The sequence below is a fragment of the Ixodes scapularis genome, unplaced genomic scaffold (assembly GCF_016920785.2).
Source record: "Ixodes scapularis isolate PalLabHiFi unplaced genomic scaffold, ASM1692078v2 PGA_scaffold10__122_contigs__length_95168666, whole genome shotgun sequence".
NCBI lineage: Eukaryota > Metazoa > Arthropoda > Arachnida > Ixodida > Ixodidae > Ixodes > Ixodes scapularis.
This window is the reverse complement of record NW_024609836.1, coordinates 58963696-58984719: the sequence shown is the minus strand read 5'-3', so window position 1 is coordinate 58984719 and position 21024 is coordinate 58963696. Positions and strand designations below refer to the sequence as shown.

Sequence of the window (21024 nt, the reverse complement as noted above, 5' to 3'; positions counted from 1 at the left end):
GTGATTAATTTTTTACTGTCCATTTTCAAACTTTTTTGTGATTCTCTTGTTATAGTATCTTTCCAGTATCTCCCAAGCCCTAAAAGAAAAATATGATGTATCCCAATCATAGCGATGAAGTCCGGCGACACAGAATGTGCGGTGTGTTTCTGAGCTCGCCATACCTGTTCCACGTACAGCATGTGCAACAGGTCTAACTTAGTTTTTCTGTTAATTTTAACTGGGAGGTTGTGTTGTACCTTTTGCAATTGTGTTACTCTTTTTGTGGACATATTGTGAAATCCTAGCTCTATGCTTGTTATGCGTAACGTGTATAATACATTATGCGTAACATGTTGTGCGTAGCGTGTTATGCCTAATGTGTAAAACATCCCAAACGAGCGCCCGATCACGCCTTCCCAGGCCGGCCGCGCTCTCGTGGCGGAGAAGCCCGAGATGGCACAACTGGTAGAGCCCAAGCTGGCGGAGCTGGGCCAGCAGTTTGCCGCCCTGGAGGACACGACCAAGGAGAAGGGCCTGAAGCTCTTCGACGCCAACCGCCAAGTGCTGTACGAACAGACCTGCGACGACATCGACTCATGGATCGACGAGCTCGAGTCTCAGGTGCTGGTCTCTGAGACGGGCCAGGACCTGACCTCGGTGAACCTGATCCTCCAACGCCAGAAGGACGTCGAGACGCAGATGGCCCAGAAGGCACGCCAGGTGGACGAGCTGCAGAACCAGGTGAGGCATCTCCTCTTGAACCGTCTTGCATGGTCTGTAGTCTCGTCTCATCGTGTCTACTGGACCGTGTGCCTTGATACCTCTGAAAATCTCTTACAACATAGCGAATACACTGGCGCCACCTGTCGGGTAGCATGGAACACTTGGCAACCCCATACATTTCCTTTTTTTTTTTTTTTTTCGCATATTATTTTTTTTGCTCGTAATACATTTGTTTACATTATAAACGACCATTTCTTATGGTTAGTACGTACATTTGATCTCGAAAATGCCGCAAAACCTCCGCTCTAGTGGAACGCAGTTCCAGGGTCATTGCACGGATGGTGCCAGCGTGCCAGTGTTCTCTTGTCGTAAAATATATTGAGAGGTTTTAAGGGGGGACATGGCCTCGGAATTCAAAATTTTCAGAAAAAAACGTTTTTTTCAAAAATGATATGTTTATGCTTATTAACTTCCAAAGAATGGTTTCAGAAACTTTCATTTAAAAACATGCAGGATTTATCTCAGAATAAATTATTTTCGACATGTCGGCAGCCCTCCAAGTCAGCAGGAAGCAAGTTTTTTGTGTTTTTTATTTAGCACTGCTTCATACTCGTTTAACCTAGCCAGAACATCTCACCCTCATTGGAAGTGCCATTTACTCTAGATCTAGCTCGTAGAAGCTTTCGAAGTTTACAAGTATCAAGGGCCAGGGGGACCCAATACATCCAAAAAGAAAAAATCCTGAAAATTTGGTATGAGCAATTTTATTGGTTGACACCTGAAACAGGGTTTATGGTTGGTCCCTCCCGGTGACGTCATATTTTGTCGTCGTCATTAACGCCCCTTTACAGTACCTTCCACTTCAGATCCTATTCCTGCTTTGCTGCTCTTTCTCAGTGTGATTTTCCTCTTAGTTCCTCTCAGCTTATCTGTCAGGGAATGCCTGCTACAAAAGTTAGCATGCCTACAAACAACACAAACTGGTAGCTATTGCCAGGGGAACAACAGATGCTCAAAGACGAAGGTGCTAACAATGCTCCAGGTGAATTTTGCCTACCTCGGACTCATAAAAAATAAAGAAACCTAAAGTTGAAACTTCAAATGCATTTTTCTCAGTTTCACTTTTTGGCAGGAAATGTGGTATGAGGAAATGTATCATTGGACATTTTGAAAGTGTAAAGATTTCATTCAGTGTTGTCCTTGACTCAAATTTCCTGAGGAACAAGTTAAGGTACTCATAATCTGAAAATGCTAAATTCTTCATGACAAAAACTGAATATTTTAAAACTCACAAATTTGTTAAAATCGTTCGCTCTTTTTGGGTGTTATTGTTTTTCGCTAGAATCACATTTTCTACAGTTAATTTTTACCTTAACTTGCACTATGGGTATTCTACTTCACATTAAACTAAACATTTTGTGGATTTCAATTATTATTTTTCTTAAATACATTTCCTAATAAAGTAACTTTTTTCTGGAGCTTGCTAAGCATAGTATGCAGTAGAATTGGCCTATAAGGCTGAAACTTTAGATGTCATCAATCCTAATGGGGTTCAATTCACCCTGAAAGTTTGAATCACTTTGAGACAATGGTTCAAAAGTTGACCCTTCCAGGCCATGTCCCCCCTTAAGGCATTCGGTCCTAAGGATTAAATTCTTGTAGAACTAGAACCTTGTAGAATTGTTACTTAGAAACTGGAACCTTGTAAAACTGGTGCCTCTCTCTCAAAGACACAGAAAAATTTCTTGTAGAACTGGAACCTTTTCTTTGGATCTGGAACCTTTTCTCGTAGAACCGGACCTTTTCTCATAGAACTGCAACCTTTTCTCGTGGGTATGGTGCTTATATACTCCGAGAACTGGAACATTTTCTTGCAGAAACGCAACCTTTTCTCGTAGCGGCCCTAGCCGAGCCGCTTTTCCCACATGCAGTGCCGCTGATCAGAAGCCGAAATAAAACGGGCGGGAGAGAGAGGGGATCGGCGTTGGGCATTCACATCTGCTCTAGTTCTCTTCCTACCCTCTCCCTTTCACGAGCATCCTTACGCCCATTGTCATGTCTCCATTTCAAAGCCTGCCCTCTCCCTTATTGTTCCCTCCATTTCTCGTTTCATCGAAGGCCTCATAATTGCCGCTCAGTTCGAGGAACCTTTCTTTCTTGCGAAGGGGCATGGGCTGCTGTTGTACGAGGCACACTCCAATGCCTAGCGGCGGGTTTAAGAGGCAGGGCTGGCTTTTCTTCCATGTTTTGTGTCCCGCTCGCCCCAGGGAGTTGCCCAAGGAGAACTGTGTTGTGAGCACGCTTGTTGAAACATATCGTGATGCGGCCATTGTGATCCAATGCCCTGGCCTGGGTGTCGTTCATAAAATAGTCCTTTTGGGAACAAGGCACAACCTGTAGCTGGAGAGACACCTTTGGCTGAATTTGTATTAGACACAGTTGATATCGAACTGCAGTTCTTTATTGAACCTGCTTGGCTCTGGGGGTAACGCTCGTTTATGGTGTCGTTACTTATCATTGACGCTCTTCTGTGCCCATGTATTTTTCGTAGGCTGGCTCGAAGGACGGCAACTTGGTAGCTGCTGCATTTTGAATTCGTTACTGGAGATCACACGTAACCGCATTGCAGTTTGCACGGATCTCTGGTTTTCTGAAGAAATTCCTGCTAAACGAAAGGTGCTTCTGCTTCGGAATATTGCAAACAAAGCGTTAGCTGTGCACTTCCAGTACCGGCATTATGAAATTGATTAGAATAGAGGTCAGGAAAAGCTGTATCAGGTCATGCCAGGACGTATGCCTGGCCATGACCAGGCCAGGCTTCGTTAGACCATGTCAGGTCAGGTTAGGTGAGATCGGGTTCGTTTAGGTGAGGTGAAGAAGAGCGGTTGGGTTAGGTCACATTTGGTTAGGCTAGATTGGGTTAACTCAGAATAGGTTGTGTTGAGTTAGGTTATGCTGGAGGGCTCGATTCGGCCTAGTTATGCAATACTTCGTCAAGTAACTTGATTCAATCGTGTATAGTGACTGATTTTTAGGCTTCTTTACTGTACAGGTGTAGTGGTTTGGCGCCGGTTTCATGCACCACTTACGGCACGCGTCGTGCTGAAGGGCGCTGACACACTGTGTGACACATCTGTGCAGGCGACGTACCTGCAGAAGCTGGACCCCCAGAAGACGGAGGACATCATCGCCAAGCGGTCGGTGGTGGAGCAGCGCTTCGAGCGGCTGCAGGCTCCGTTGATGGAGCGGCGCAACCAGCTGCTCAAGAAGAAGGAGGCCTACCAGTTCCGCCGGGACGTAGAGGACGAGAAGCTCTGGGTCCGGGAGAAGATGCCCCTGGCCCAGTCGCCCGACCGGGGCGCGTCGCTCTTTGGGGTTCAGATGCTGCGCAAGAAGGAACAGTCGCTCCGCAACGAGGTGACCGCCTTAGCGTAGCGGCAACGGTTGAAATGTTGCAGTTTTTCTTTCCGATTTAGTGGATCCACGCAGTGTCGCTCAGCTTGCGTTAGCCCGTCTCGTAGCGTCTTACGCCGAACGCGACGCCGGCACGTGGCGATGCCAAGATTGACGCGTTTGCAGCTTTGTGCTGACTCTCCTCGATGCCGCTTTGACGCCACCAACAATGACGTTAGGCTCAGGCTTTATCTTCTAGGCGTTACTGGTTCAGCTTTGAAGCAGGGTCGTCGCAAACCAAACCTCAGTCGTTTGTTTTCGAGAAAATTCAACCGATCTCTCGCCGTAACCCACATGCGTCCTATAGGCCTTTTTTTGGCGTGGTCTCTTCGGTGTGGCCTGCTACGTCTGGAAGGCATGCTTTGTTTTTGCTTGCATTTTTAATGTTCCGTGCAGACGGAGTACTGCGGAGGAGCTTTGTCGACGACGGCGGGACACGGGCCCATTTGGTTTGTTCGAATTCGCACACCATGCAAGTTCATGTGCTGGGTTATGTCACGGTCCCTCGACACCGCGCTCGAGGACAAACGATGCTTAAGCATACCGTCTGCAAGTTTCGAGGTTATTTTTCGAAACTTGGGGACAGAGGGGTCGCGCCGGGCATCACAATATCCAAAGTGAAACAGAGCCACCAGAAATGTGCCGCCCGTCAGAATTAGAACCTGTGGTCATTGCTTTTGACCAGTCTAAGATTCCCGTTGCAATCGCGTGTCTGCTTTTAACACGGATGGTAAACGCAGAGTCGAGCTGCTTTACCCAGTTGCTTCCTCGGCAACTCCTCTGTTAGGGCTGCACGATCCTGAGGCCGCACCTGCGGGAGAGGGAGACGGGGGGGATCCAGCGGCCGCGGATATATTCACGATGCAACGTTTTCGGCGCAAACACAGCGTCGCTGATTGGTCACATTTTGCCAAGGAAAGATAATGATGAGTGCCAAATTTGAGCTGCTTAGAACAGTGCTCTGAATAGGGACGTTTTGCCATACCGACTGATTTTCATCACATTATTCTAATTTCAATAGAAATGCAGGAAAAATCTGGAAATCACTTGTTTGTGCTGACTGTTTTGCACCTTGTGTGCCTGGTGCCTATTTTATTTTTATTTATTTAACGAAACCGTGACTCTTCGCTAACAACAAAAGCGCCGTTAATAAAAGAAAAAAAAAAAAAGAAGATCAACACACAAAATGTGGATTAAGCAACTTTGTCAAATGAAGCAGCGAAACTTTCTTTTGATGAAAGCATTAACATATCAGTTTTGACTGAATTCCTGTCGTGGCTGCCCAAAGAAAAAACAAATATTTGAAAAAACAAATTGCATTTGAATGTGTATTGCTCTATCTCCTTTGCACCAGTGCGGAGAGGAGGGCGTCAATCGAACGGGTCTGTCGTGTTCCCTCGCAGGTGGACAACCACGAGCCCCGCATCGTGTCCATCTGCGAGAACGGGCGCAAGCTGGTGGCTGAGGGCCACGAGGATGCGGCGGAATTCGACCGGCTGGTCAAGGAGCTGGAAGACCTGTGGGCCAAGTTGAGGGATGCCCTGGACGCCCGCCGCAGGGACCTGCTCGTCTCCGAGAAGGCACACCAGGTTTGTCATCCCCCACGGCAGCCAGGAGTTGGGACGACGGCGACACTCGCATTCGCTCGTACTTTTTGCCGAAACTCTCGCGACCGACTGCCGGGACTGCGACGTCCGACAGCACGACACGGCCGCTCCTGCGACGCAATTTGTTGCCACTGCGGCATGTTTCGGCAAAACTCGCCCACAAGTGCACTCTCTCACCTCACTCACCCTCACCGGTCGGGCGTGAGGTGAGGGTGAGTGCATTTGTAAGCCTTGAAAACACGTGAGTTTGAGGTTGAGTGAGGTGCGCAAATTCGGTGAGTTTGTGAGTTTGGTGAGGTGCGTGAGTTTTATGATTTGGGTGAGGGACGCAAGTTTGTGAGTGAGGACTTGAAAATGAGCGTGATCGTGAGGGTGAGTGAGTTTTGAACTTTTTATTTAGATCTGGCTGTGTGTGAGTTAACCAAAAATGCGGACTTTTGCACTGTTGGACCACTTCTGACGTACGGGTGGTACAGGGCACTAAACACCCCACTCGACGACGCGTCCCAGTCACCGTAATAGAAGGGGATAATTCAAAGTTGCCGAGTTTGATATAATCGGACTGACCGTAGAACTCTATACCCCCTTTCGGACCGCCAGACCTCTATACTCCGTTTCACATTATATCCAACCATAGCCAATGCTCCGATCCGATGGAGCCAATTGGCTAGTGCCAAAAGTGCGTCGTCGTGACGCTCATTCTTCTTGTGCGTCTGCTATTACTGGGTAAACCAGTCGTGTGCAGAAAAGGTTGGCTGCACGTTTGGTCATTCTGCCGAATGCGTTGAAATGCAGTAACTTTATAGGGCCATCGTTGGCAGAAAGCGTTTTAAAACAAAATTTTATTGAAATACTTTTAATGTTCCACAAGCCTTTCAGCTTTAGGGTTTTTACTGAGGTGATTACGCGATTTCTCCGCACGCGAACACAGTGTGGCGATAGTTGGTAGCACTGCAGTGGCTGTCGCAGTCGTGGTAGCTGTTTTTGTTGTTCTTCATGGTGTTGCCATTGTCTTCTGATTTGGACGTTACACAGAGAAACTGTTCCTGTACCGGGAAGTAAGCTACGAAGTCCATGCAATATAGTCCGGGAACGCCTCGCACGAAGACGCAATCGATGGTGGTCGTTTCTGCTCCCAATTGTCAGGATCCCGATCTTGAGGCAGGCGCTCTTGTTTTGGTGGCATTGTGAAGGCTAGGGGTTAAATGGCACGCAGAGAGAGAAGCTGGGTTTTGCATGAAAACAGATTACGTCACACCGTCCTCTCTTTGCGATGCTGCATGCACTTCCCGTTTAGCACCTCCCAGATACAAATCCTTTGCACTGATTTTTCTGGGTCACCAAAAGAGGAGAACGCACTTTCCTGCCCTTTTCACTCCTTGTCCGTGTTTTAATTGTACACCACCTGTCTTTGCTCTTTTTTCTTGCCCTTTTAAACCCTTCGCTTTGTGCGTTCTCACACCACCAAAGTCTGCTCCTTGCATTCCTGCGTGCTGGGTTCGTGGCTCAGACAGCTGTGTGCTCAGCTTAACTGCCAGTGACCAAGATTCTATCCCTGGCACTGTTTCTTTTTTTTCCCAATACTGTTTAGTGGTTACGAATCGACTGACCTACAGATTTCGTGCTTACACGGCTCCAGGTGCTGGTTGGTCCTGTAAAGCTATCGCTTTAAAACTGTAGAATAGGACACATTCACTGTGCATGGTTGATTTAGCAAGCGATAGCGAGCGCACGAGGACGACGAGCGCCGTGACGACACACTTTTTGGCACCACTCCCTTGTCTCCGTCAGATCCTGGTGTTTGTTGCAGTCGAACTTAAAGGGCAACTCCGCTCAATTCCGAAAAATTTAGGCTTACATGTGATTCCATTTCACAAAGCACTACTAAACAGCTCGACGTCTTTGAATTCGTGAAATGTGGAATATTATTTTTGTAATCTTAATTTAAACATCAGCTGATACCGAAACCAAAACTTTAGTTGCATCAAGCAACATTGGTCTCGGGGCGTCAGAGTCATGGCCACGTCACGTCGAACCACGTGGTCTTGTGACATTCGGGAGTGAGCGAGGGACAGGACACGTGACGCAGGTGGGTCGCTTCGCATGGCGTGGACGGTGATGGCCCGGGGGAGAGGGGGAGCGGAGAAACAGACCGATAAGCGCGCAAACTAGCGCATCCGCGTTACGGTGATTACGTGGACGCCGCTGAGCCAACATCAGGAGGAGAAACTCATGACGTCATCGTTCAATTTCGCTCTGAGAAGTAAAAACAAACAAAACATGAGAATGATGTAGACATGCCTCTGACGTAGCAGCACAACGTTGGCCGCTCCAAATCCGTCGCATTGACTGCGCTGACGATTACGCCTCACGTCTCACGCTAGAGCTGGCAGATTTCGGCGACTTGGCTCATTTGAAAGTTTGCTGGCCAGTTTAATAAATAGATTGTAATATTTGACATGGGGTTTTCTAAATATCAAAAATGAAGCGGAGTTGCCCTTTAACGTGTAACGGAGAACCAAGCATGCTAAAGAGAGGTGTGGCGTCGTCCGGCGGCATCCTCTTTCTGTAACGCAGTACTACTTCGACGCGAGCGAAGCGGAGGCTTGGATGAGCGAGCAGGAGCTGTACATGATGGTGGAGGACCGCGGGCGGGACGAGATCTCCGCCCAGAACCTGCGCAAGAAGCACCAGAACCTGGAGGGGGCCGTGGACGACTACGCCGACACCGTGCGGCAGCTGGGAGACACTGCGCGCCGCCTGGTGCAGGAGGAGCACCCCGACAGGTGGGGAGCCCCTCTCGCTCGTCGGTCTGGGAGCGAGCAAATGCCTCGTTTGGTCGCTTTTGCAAAAACTGCAAAAAAGCCATGTCTATTTTAGGGAAAAGAAGTAGTGTGAGATGATTTTGTTAATTGATGTATTTATGTATTTATTATAAATCAAGTAAAACTTCAGTCAATACCACCAATTTGGTACAGCCAAAGCAGGAGTGAATGATGGCAGTACAATTGGCATTTCTTCACCAACATGAAAGAACAAAATTTGTATACACGTCCTTTTGCACGATAAATATAACTGCGTACAGCAATAACTTTTCTTTTTTTTTTAAATTTGAGAATACACATTTTATTTATACGCTCATATCATTATACATGCGTACAGTAGTACCCTGTACAACATGGCGGCTATAGACATATCAAAACGTTTCACCACTGCAAAATGACCTCTGGAGCATTTTCAAAGAACAGAATGTGATTTATTGGCACGAAACGGGCGCATAAGCGGCACCATGCCGGGCGGAACAGGCAGGTAAAAACACTAAATAAGTAATCTGTGCGAACAATGTTGCTGGGAAGCTTGTTCCAAAGGTGAAGCGTGGTCGTCATCGTCCCGTCAGTGGCTCTAGCAGTAGGTCACACGGTGTGGCGCCCCCCGGTGCGCAGTGACCAGATCACGGTGCGGCAGTCGCAAGTGGACAAGCTGTACGCCGGCCTGAAGGACCTTGCCCTGGAGCGGAGGCAGAAGCTGGAGGAGGCCCTGCGCCTGTTCGGCCTCAACCGGGAGGTCGACGACCTCATGCAGTGGATCGCAGAGAGGGAGGTGGGTGACACCTCGCTTGGGATGTTGGCGTTTGCGACGGGACACCTTAGCAAAGGGCACACTTATTCCTCGTTGGCGTGCTTCCTGTCTGTGTGCCCCACCGAGCACGCCTGCTGGCTGACAACAATATTTTAAGATGATCAACTCAGTCACAGCTATATTGAGCTATATTGAAACGTAGCTCGGTGTATAGGACGTTTGTCGTAACCAGATTTTGACCACGGGGTGACTTTGAACGGCCGTAGTACGGCGACTAGGGACGGCTACAACTAAATCGAGACCGTAATCGACGCGACCTTACAACCAAACGCAGCCCGGTGTCTATGTTTGGCCATAACTTGGCAAAGAGCGAATGTTCTGGCCCCTTCAAGCCAATTGAAGCAAAGTCGCTTTTGATTACCCCGTCACTCAAAATTTGTTCAAAAGCGGCTTTCCTCTCTCGGCGTGCGCAACTAGTGAGACAGAGCGTAGTCACGTGTCTTAGTTCAACATGCCGATTATTTCTCCCGGTCCGCACGCATCCTTCGCCGTTTGCCAAGTTAGGGTGAGACGGCGCATACAATAAACCTATTCCGACTGTGTGGCGATTTCCAAATGACGAAGCCCCATAACTAAGCAACCAAGGGTGGCAACGTTTCTCAACTGGATTGACACCGCCTCTCGTGTGACCTTGGAGGCAAACGCAGCTCAGCATTGTCTAGGACAAACGTATTCCGACCGTGTGGCGATTTCGAGGGGCAAGGTTCTGTAGCTATATATAACCAGAGATGGCAGTCTCGCGAAACCAGGCGGAGACAGTAGCTGACGCGGCCTCGCGCGTTCCCCCTCGGCACAGGTGGTGGCGAGCTCGCAGGAGCTGGGCCAGGACTACGAGCATGTGACGCTGTTGCGCGAGCGCTTCAACGCCTTCCGGGACGACACCAAGGCGGTCGGGGAGGAGCGGGTGCAACGGGCGTGCGCCCAGGCGGATGCCCTGATGAGCCAGCAGCAGGGCACGGGAGGCGATGCGGCCACGGCGGCCCAGTGGAAGGACACCCTGCAAGATGCCTGGGCAGACCTGCTCGAGCTCATGGACACCCGGGCACAGGTGCTGGCCGCCTCCTGGGACCTGCATCGCTTCTTCCACGACTGCAAGGACGTCCACCAACGCATACTGGTGAGACACAGGGTGTGGGCCCCCCCGGGCGTCTGGGCAGAAAGACGGGCAGGAATCGAGCTCTGCGTTTTTGTTTGCTAATCGGAAACTTGCTAAAAGGGGTGTTTGGGCTGGTTGGTTATGTGACACCTTGAAGTAAAAACGGCGTAACTGGACAAAGTTTGAAAAAAAGAAAAAGATCCGTCGCCCTCTCAGATATGGAATTGTACTATTTGACTTAGTCATGTTAAAATAAGCAACGCTCTTGTAACAAACTGTCTTTATCTGGTTTCAAAGATGACGGGATCGCTCGCGATTTCTTTTTCCTTCATACTTTGGTTTGTTTTGGCGTCGCCTAAGTGTATATGTACTGGGTGAAAACAAAATTAACAATCGGTTGATAGTCAGCGCAGAGTCCAGTCTCTTCTTGTTCTTTGTCCTTGTCCAGTTGTGCTGTTTTTAACTCAAGATGTAGTTATAAAGCCCATGTGTAAAAAGAGGTTTGGAAGAAAAGACATTTGCTGAAAGGACATGCACCAGCACATCCTAGAGTTCCTCGGTATGCTCCCCCGAAGGGGGGGCAGAGTTGGGCATTTGTTTTCCCTGCGCCGCCACGCCGCTATTCGCCGAGATCCATCGGGTGAGGAGCAAAGCATCCGGCGCCATGTGAGAAAGCCACCTTTACGGTCGCTTCGCCGACGTTGCTCGTGCCCCGGCGTATGTTCCCCTGCTTTTGCCCTCCTCCTCCTCTCCTGTTTTCCATGAGCGGCGGCGCGCGCGGCGCCGCTATTCGCCAAATTTAGTCACGTGAGGAGCAAAGCATCCAAGGCGTGCAAAAAAGCCGGCGCTACGGCCACCCGCCGAGGCTGAATGCGCAACTCTGCTACTGTAGGTAGCTACGGTATTTATTTGAATATAAGGCGAGGTTTTTTTCCAAAATCCGTTGTCTCAAAGTCATACCCCGCCTTATATTCGAAGCTCAGTATAGCAATATGGCGATTTTTTTTTTCTTTTTCTTGGGTCCTTCAACTGCCCCCTTGCCTTATAAACGTGACTGCCTTATATTCAAATAAATGTGGTATATACAGGAACTCTAGCGCATCCTGGTGAGCGAGGGTGTCGTGGTGTTTAAGAGACAGGGAGAGGAACGGCAACGAGCAGGAATGGAGCTCGTCATTTTTGTTGGCCAGTATAAAACCTTGTCTATAAAAAGAAAAATTTTGAATGACATTGAACAAAATATGTTTGTTATATGCTTGAGTAGGACACATTAGTCACAAAGTAAACTTGCCCCAAAAGAAAAACATGTTTAGTGCAATATCTATGTCACTATAGACACGTATTGAGTTGGGAGCGTTTCTGATATTTTAGCACGTCGACTGGAAATAGAAGCATGTTTCGGAATATTTCCTAAAAACAATTAACTCCCCACAATTTTTTTTAAGGGGAAAGCATTAGCTGTTTTATGGAGCGAGCCGACGTTATCGGCTTCAAACGACCGCTTAAATCCTTTCTTCAAGTGCAGCCAGCTCCCAGCTATGAAACCACGCGAAAAGCCTGACCATGACTCCTAGTTTCCCTGCTTCAATCCCTTTGGCTGGCGCGCGTCGACGAGGCTCCCATTGGCCGCTGCGCGTCAGTTTCAATGACTGCTCACCCCATGACCGTTGCGTGTCCGTCTGCGTACCGTTAACATAGAGTGTCCAAGTTTAGCGTGCCCAGGAGAGCGCGCGTGCTGACCGGTAGCGAAAAGTATGCAGCAGACGAAATAAGGGAGCAGACGAGCCGCTTGCATGTTTTCACATTCACAACTCATCAGAGGTGCTTAGGTGTACCTCGATTCTTTTTTTTCTAAATTGCTAAACACTGATTTTTGAGGAAAGGATGCTGGACAAAGCACACCCCATAGTTCAGTTTCCTCGCCAATAGTGTTGATAGCAAGCTCAAGCATGGTTATGATGCCAGTTTTCCTAGATCTGCGTTGCTTGGAGCATGCTTTGATCCTTGTCCATGTCCACGTCATCCGTGCAGGAGAAGCAAAACAGCATGTCGGACGAGCTGGGGCGTGATGCAGTGAGCGTGCAGAACCTGCAGCGGAGGCAGGCCAACTTCGAGAACGACCTGCAGACCCTGGGCTCGGCCGTGGAAGCCATCCAGGGACAGGCGGCGCAGCTGGGGGCCGCCTATGCGGGCGACAAGGCTAGAGAGATACAGGCAAGTGCCCATTCCCCTGATTGTGATTGACTGCCTGGCCAATCAACTCATTCATTGGCTGACCAGTGATCAAATATACCATTGACGAGTCACTCAATTGTCTTGGAAAGGTGCAAGCAAGTGCCTGACCCTGATGATGGGCTAGATAGCTGGCTGATCAACTTATTGATTGGCTGACATGCTGATTGATTAACTAATATAGTAAATCAATCCTGTTAGGGAGATACAGGTGGGTGCTGCTCTACAGTGGTGGACTGATTAATTGATTGATTGACTGACTGACTGACATGCTGATTGATTGACTAGTAATCAGATGCACCTGCAAATTGTTGACCAAGAATCAAATTTACAATAAATGAGCCAACCAATCATTTTTCGTGTGTGTTTGCCAGCATATTGATTTATCATTTAGCTGATACAGCGAATTACTTATTGATTGGCCAGTTGGCTTGGTGTATGATTGACTATTCTGTGAATCACGAATATTCACATTAAACAGCCAATTAACTGATTTAGTGTCCATGTGTTTTGGCTGACTGGTAGATTGTTTGACTGATATGCTGATTCACGGACCAATAACTGAAGATACATGTTTTGGTATGTTTTGGCTTCCTGGTGTATTTATGGATCAGCCGACACTGAATGACCTGGACATTGATTGGCCAATATGTTCAGTGTGTGATTGACTGCTTAGTAAATCACACCTATGTATGCCGATCACTTCGTTAGCTGATTAGTGGTAATTTGTTTTAAGCTGGCTGATGGATTGAGTGACCGACACGCCTGCTGAACGCTTCATAATTTCCCAGTCAAGCGTAGGATGGATCAATAAATTAATCGCTTTGCACACTAATATCATTCAAATAATTTAGTGCACAGGCACGTGCCTGTGGGTCAACAGGCATGTCTTCATTTAAGATTCTGCAATAGTGTCACATGAGCCTTTGTTTCTTTAGTTCAATGATGTGTTGTATACAATGAGACGTTCGTGCTAGGCTCATATTTGAGTCAAGATGCTGCAAAGATGGATGTGCCAACCCCACGCCTTCTCACCATTGCCCGTTCCTCCCGCCTCCTCCAGAGCCGTGAGTCCGAAGTTGTGGCGGCCTGGCAGCGCCTCCTGGGGGCCTGTGACGGGCGCAGGGCACGGCTGGCGGACACGGGCGACCTGTTCCGCTTCCTGTGCATGGTGCGCGACCTCCTGCTCTGGATGGAGGACGTCGTGCGCCAGATGAACACCTCCGAAAAGCCCAGGTGAGCGGCGGTGGATGCGGGAGGTTTCCAGACCCTTTTTGAATCCAGGGGAACGTGCCTGGCAGTTATTTTGTGAGGCGATTTCGGTCAATTTTTGTTGTAGTGAAAACAAAACTTGAATTTCGGTTCCGTGTCAATTATCCCTTTGTGGTCCGACTTATTCCTTGGTGGGGTATGCTTAGACTAGCATGAGCCGCACAGTGTCGCCACTGGATCTTGGTTTAACGGTTTAACCCAACGTCGTTTGATCAACTGGTTGCAAAGCTCTGCTCAGAAAAGGAGGGGGTTTGCTTTACATGTGTCTCTGGGAGGGCACGCACACCTCATCACAAGCTATTATCATCGTCATTGCCTGCTCTCTCTGCTGCTTTGCTGGTGGCAAACAACTTCTCAGTATCTTCAGCTGTTTTCTTGTAATGGCGCAAAAAATATTTGTTGTGCTTTCTTATCAAGTAAAAACATTAGAGAGTTTTAGAATAGCATAAAGACTTTTGCGTTAGCACTGCATGTGTACAACGCGTGGAAGCTTTTTTAGTACGGCGGAACGCAACTGCATGCGCCAGCAGTTGCAGTGCCATCTAGGTGTGCCCACGCAAACCACCCTCATCGCGCTGTCCCACTCGTGACGAGAGCAGAACCCATTGTGCCACCTTCTGGGTCGTAGAACTAGCGACCCGTGAAATCTGTCGGGAAGGTTTCGTTAGCAGACAGAGGTATCGTATTGTGCTCGCCGCAGGTTCGGACACAGTTTTGTACGGCCTCTATCGATTGTACATCATCTGTGAGCCAACTGAGCGCGTCTAACAACGGCATGGACGAGTTTGGCCGACCCGTGTCCGTCTCTGCTCCCATCCTACAGGGATGTGTCTGGGGTCGAGCTGCTGATGAACAACCACCAGAGCCTGAAGGCGGAAGTGGACGCCCGGGAGGACAACCTGTCCTCGTGCGTGGCCCTGGGCAAGGAGCTGCTCGCCCGGGGCCACTACGCCTCGGGGGAGATCAAGGAGAAGCTGCTCGCCCTCACCACCCAGCGAAGCGCCATGATGGCCCGCTGGGACGAGCGCTGGGAGCACCTCCAGCTCATCCTGGAGGTCTACCAGTTCGCCAGGTACCGCTTCCCCTTTTCTTGGGCACTTTCCTCGCGCGAAGACACCTAGGCTCTGTAGCTGCGCCAGACTGTGCCTGGAACGACTTTGTGCTGCATTGTAGCATGATGTGTACGTACAATGGGCAAAGGTGTTCCTCATGTGGATGCGTGGTTTAGGGCATTTCGTTAATAGCGTTGTGCGAATATTAAAATTTTTGAACAGTAGTTTCGAATAATACGTTATTCGAAATTTGCTTCGAGATGATCTGTGACGTTCGCATTTTTCGAAGTGTTGATTGCGGCAGGTTAGCCCCAACATCTGCGGAAGCGAGCTCCACAGATGTTGCTTTTCTGCAGTGCACCGGTGCTCGTCAAGAAGCACACGCGACTGGGATATCCCCGCCGAAATGAACATTTCAAAAAGTGCAAATATCGCAGTCAGTGCATAGGAGAAAAACTCACTTTCAGAGCGGCATGGTGCATGTGTGCTCCTGGCGCATTTAAAAAGAAACAAAAAATTTGTAAGTTTTAGTACCTGCATCACACTAAAATTTTCAAAATTGCGCTGTGGCTATTATGCGATTGTGTATGTTGGCAGAGATGCCCTGACAACCTGTGCTCATCATTTAAGATTTCTTATTACTTTTTTTTAATATGAAATTGAAGAAAGGATATTTGCATATAGAAAGATTTATAAATCCCCTCGATTAGGTATAGCTGGCTATCTCTATAGATGTAATTTTATGTAAAATATTTCTTTTTTCTTTTTCCCCATCACAATGTTGGTATTAAACTTTCTGAGGCCACCGCCCATAAATATGGTTAGACTAAAATTAAGTAAGCTTAGAAATAGACAAGTGGAAGCTTGCTAACAACCCTCATAAACTTAGCTGTGTTCTTGTTTAAGCATGGTGCAGCAGTAGTGAAAGGCTTGGAGAAACTATTTGTTATTCAATTCAACAATATTTGGCCAAAACCACTATTCACTTCGAATTCGCTTCGAACTAAAGTCCATAATATGCACATGACTACTCTCTGATATGGACACCTTCGTTTCCCTCCAGAAGTCATCTATAATGCAAGCTGTCCACATTATCCCTTTGCCTACTGCAAAAATTTTGAAAAAAAAAACGATTTGAAAATTTAGTTTTTTTTTATGTTCCCTATAAATGCCAAAATATTTATTATATGAGAAATCTTTGAACACACTGCAAAAGAAAAAAGGACTAAAGTTCCTCTTCACTGCATTACCGCAGACAGTTCGCATCACCTTGCGCATGGACGTTCAGGCCGGGCGTAGCAGTACTGCTGACAGTTCACATCACATTGCACGCAAAGTGAACGCAAGACATGGAGGGGCTGGAGGGGGATTTTCTACATTGATTCTAGTCCATGCCGACACCGCGACACGATGTCCTCATCGAAATCGGAGTCGTCTGGGCTCAAATTCAATAACTCGGTTGCATTGCTCTCGCTTCGATGAAAGATTCATTTCCTCATCTTTCGAGTCTGAAAAGACGTCACAATATCTTTGTTTTCGCCCCAATTTTGAGGCAAGATTGTCACTACGAACGCAGCGACCAGAAGTTGACGTCGACATTTTTAAATCCCCTGTTGCCCGCGTTCGAACAATTTTCTGCCAAATTTAGAAATTTACCACGTTTTTGTTCTCCATGAAGCGCCCTCTATCCACGGCAAAGCTCACTAGAAACACATGGGCTAGCCCAGTTCGTCCACGGCAGCGTATGAGAGCCCGAATCACCGTGGACGAGCCCAGCTCGTCTTCGGGGGGAGCGGTAGAAACAGTGTGGACGATCTCAGGTCGTGCATGGTAGGGAAAGGGTTAAGTAAGGACTTGTTTTCCTTACTTGAACTGAACAAAACCCCTAGCCGGTGGTGAAGCAAAGTCTATTTCACCTTAATCAGTCCTTAGCCAAAATTGACTGGTCATTTCATTCTACCGCCAAGTCGACCTTGCGACGACCTTGGACTGACCTTGCCGCCTTCCCCACAGAGATGTGGCTCACATCACGCTCCTCTGATCTTTATTCGTCAAATGAGCCATCAAGGCCTTTGTCATTGGTCATGTTTGTGTGACCTTCGGAATCATTTGACGAGCTCGTTCGTAAGGACCACGAGTTCGACCTTGAACTGACCTTGACGCCTCTCTTGCAGAAATATGGCTCGTATCACGCTCGATTGATATTTGACCGTTAAGTGGGTCGTCGAGGTGCCGGTCAAGTCTGTTTTGTCCTTTGGGTTGCATTTGACAAGCTCGCTTGTAACGACCGCAAGTTCGACCTTGGACTGACCTCGATGACCCCCCTCGCAGGGACGCGGCCGTGGCGGAGCACTGGCTGGTGGCCCAGGAGCCCTACCTGCTCAGCCAGGAGCTGGGGCACGCCATCGACGAAGTGGAGCAGCTCATCAAGAAGCACGAGGCCTTCGAGAAGTCGGCCGCTGCTCAGGAGGAGCGCTTTGCAGCCCTCGAACGTCTCACCACGGTGAGTGCTTGGTGCTCCGTGCGGTGCAGTCTTCTCCCCGCAGGTGGCGCGAGCTTCTCGCGAATGGAGCCTGCAATTCTGCTTTCCTGTCGGGCACGGGGAAGCCGACTGTCGCGGTTTACATGAGGAGGGTGTCGAGCGGTGACGCGCCGGTGACGGGGGGCTTGAAGATGCGATTTGCGTCGGAAGCCGCAGCATGTTGCTCGGTGTCCCAGGGTGCATTTATGGGTGTAAATGTTACCAACGCCTCGTCATTCGCTGAAGTCCTCTCACAAACGTAACGCGTGATTCGGGGTCCTGAAGAGTTTGCCCCCTTTTGCTCTAGGGGGGCAAACGACAGAAAAGGGTCGTGTGTTGTTGTGGGACTTCTAAAATGGCGAAGGGTTTACGATGGCTGCTGTGGGGTCGAATGTAAAGCTGTAAAGAGCTGTATTAGTTTTAGGGAGGTTGTAACATTTTTTGCTTTCAGTGTGTTTTTGGGTTTGTTGAGAGCTTGTCGACCCTTCGACATCAAATGGTACCCAAAAGCTATGATACAGAAAAAAAAAGAACATTTGCTGTTCGTGTTGCTAATGGTGACTTAGAAGCTTGCTTAGGTGCATCGGAAAAGTCCAAAGCCACGGATGGGGTTGTTCAGGGTTTCTGTTGCTCCGTATTCTTGCAATTCTTTGAAAAGTATACATTTGTTGAGTATTGTGGCTATTGTTTTCTGATGAAATGGCAGGAGTGCAGGCAACATTTTCGAAAGTTACAGCCAAGACTTGGGAAATACGAACCTTGTTCATTGATTTTCGGCTTAACTCGGGCACGGTTCTTAAAAAGGTTTTTAACAGCCAATGTTTGAACATTTTTTTACCTGTCTTATTGGAATTTAACATGTTTTAGAAAGACGGTGACGAGTGGTTTGTGACATGCGTTATCTGCAAGCAAAGCAAGTTTCAGTACTTTGTGTGCTCGCTGTTTCTTGGGACAATAATTACCGTATTTACACGATTGTAAATCTACTCGATCGTAAGTCAACCCCCTTACATTTCGCGTCGGCAAAAAAAGAAAAAAAACGAAGAAAAAAACAACTTTAGGGGACGCATTTTATCGCAAACACCTGAGAAAGGCAGGGCCTGGCCTCCAGGACCCGCTCGATGCCTCCTGGCTTGCTTTTGCTGCACAAGCACGTGCAAAGTGCCCGAGATGCCGAACTGTTATCGAAACTATGAAGCTCATGCTGGAGGCGGGACAACCGAAGCTGCTCCCTGTCATTCTCGCTCGGTCTGCGACTAGAGACTACGATTTGTCTGCACTAGTGCTGTCGTTCCTTTCGTCATCACTGCTACATTCTCGAAGCAAGTCGTCGGCATCGTCCAACGATATCTCACACTTCGTAAACGACAGCATCAACTGCATCTTCTGTGCTTGCTCGGTGATTTTGTCGCACGTCGGGACCGATCGCGCACTTTTGCGACATACTTTGCAAGCCTAACCTCCAATTCCGGAAGGCATCCAGACCTATCCGGACTTTGGCCTGTCAAAGCCTCTTCGTTTGCCGTCACGGTTAAGAACTAGAGATCCTGCGCCCTCGCGGACGCCACTGGAGCACCACCCGCTCCCACGAATCGAACTTGCATCCAGCAGCGCGGTTGTTGGTTGCTTTTGGATGAAGAATGACCGTAAACGAACTTCGAAAACCTAGACTGCCCGGATCACGCGTGTCAATCACGCATATCAATACAGAGAAACGTAGTTGGCACTCCAGCACGATTGCAACACTCTATCAAACGAAGTGCGACCGTGAATCGTGTGAAAAGAAACAGCGGGGAGTGAAGCTGGTGTGGCTGTTCCAGCGGTCATTCCGGGGTGGCTCTTACGTCGAGTGCCGCCACTCCCGGAAGTCAGGCATGCCGTGCACCGTTCACCCAACGAGCATTCACCGCCGTGCATTTGGGCTAATTTGCAAATTGCTCTTAATAATTTTGTTCATGCAAATTAAAAGAAAAAAAGAATAGAACTTGTAACATGAGCGCACAGAATAGTGCAGTGTTACAGCCGGCTGAACTCAACAAGCCTAGGTGTTCTTGATATTGCGATTGTCTTGGTAGGCAGTGGAATGCTTTGGTTCAATTGTAAATCAACTGAGAATGTGAGGTTCCCCCATGAAGCTGAGGTTCCGCACCCATTTTAGATTTTCAAAAATTGAAAAATGGGTCGACCTGCATTTGTGTAAATACGGTAGTGCAGTATAGACCACTTACAACGTAACCGCTTATAGCGCAGGACCGGGTATAACGCGGCTTTTTTAAACCACCGGTTCGCCTCCCATAGAACTCCATACAATTACATACCGCTTAAAATGCAGGCGCGCGAAGGGAAATACCGGTTATAGTGGGTTTCTGGAGCAGCGCGCCGACCGGCGCAGCGAGCACGCTTCCCTGTGCAACACCAGATAACGGCGCTAGCCGCAAGCTGCACTCGCGGGGGCAAGGATGGCAAGGAGGTTGCTCGAAGAAGCGGGGAGAAGCGAAGAGAGAGGCTTCAGTTGCTATAGCGACAGAGGGACGCACACACGTGTCATTCATGGCGCAAGGCGTTGGCAAGCCAAACCAGCCGTTCGCGCGCGTTGCATGCCGGTCGCGTGTCGGCTTCTTCTATCCGCAATCATGCCTTTTTTGGAGCATTTCATGCGCGTACCGTATAAAGGATGCGAATTTTCACGCTTTTTCATCACCGGAGAAAAGTGGTTAGGGCTAGCAATCCTGAACGCTCGCAACATCCGTCCGCAACCCACGACGCCGCTAAAAGGCTGCGCCAGACGAAAGTCATTCTTTCTTTCAAAATGTGTGACACACTTGAGAGAGAAGTGTACTAGTCTGATGAAATAAAGGCTTTCTTCAAACTAAGCTTTATTTTTCATCAAACATAATATAAATTGTTTTACAAAGGTAAGTTACCTCATGGCATGTATTTTGGCCTGAAAAATTGATGTCTTGGTTATAGTGCGGTACCGCTTATAGTGCGGATTTTCGCGACTCCCGCGACATACGTTATATGCGGTCTACACTGTACCATCAAATGTTCTCCTTCCGCCATTCGGGGTTGAAAATTGAGTGGAGAATATGAATTTGTGGCAAATACTCTGTAGGCTTAATCCAGTAGTACCCCGTTCTGTGGAAGTTCCCAGAGGGAACAAAATATATTAGATCAGGGGTTCTCAAATATTTCACCCCAGGGAATCCCAGCAACCCTCAAAAAGTCCCAAGGACCCCCCCCCCCCCTTTGTTGTCAACTGATAATAATAGGCATTAAAGGCGCTTAGATAAGGAACAAACTATTGCACTGACAAAATAAGACAAAATGGAGGACTACAGACAGAATAAAAAGGCAGAAGGGTTAACGTTGGTTACAATGTAAGTAATTTATATATATCCATAATAGTCCGAAAGTGAGGTTCCTTTGCCCGCAACGCCACCTCAA

At 48.3% G+C, this 21024-nt stretch overlaps 1 protein-coding gene across 7 annotated transcripts in view; it reads left to right on the top strand.

The window, feature by feature from the left end:
* The window catches only part of LOC8036186 (spectrin beta chain), a 120349-nt gene that overhangs the window by 77626 nt on the left and 21699 nt on the right, over positions 1 to 21024 (top strand). For all 7 annotated transcript variants that reach the window (XM_029975337.4, XM_029975335.4, XM_029975336.4 and 4 more), the window contains exons 24-33: positions 403 to 723; positions 3847 to 4122; positions 5562 to 5747; positions 8343 to 8551; positions 9209 to 9365; positions 10201 to 10521; positions 12532 to 12714; positions 13796 to 13968; positions 14828 to 15076; positions 17388 to 17559. In XM_029975337.4, coding sequence (XP_029831197.1) covers positions 403 to 723; positions 3847 to 4122; positions 5562 to 5747; positions 8343 to 8551; positions 9209 to 9365; positions 10201 to 10521; positions 12532 to 12714; positions 13796 to 13968; positions 14828 to 15076; positions 17388 to 17559 — 2247 coding nt within the window. The remainder of the gene's footprint in view (positions 1 to 402; positions 724 to 3846; positions 4123 to 5561; positions 5748 to 8342; positions 8552 to 9208; positions 9366 to 10200; positions 10522 to 12531; positions 12715 to 13795; positions 13969 to 14827; positions 15077 to 17387; positions 17560 to 21024) is intronic.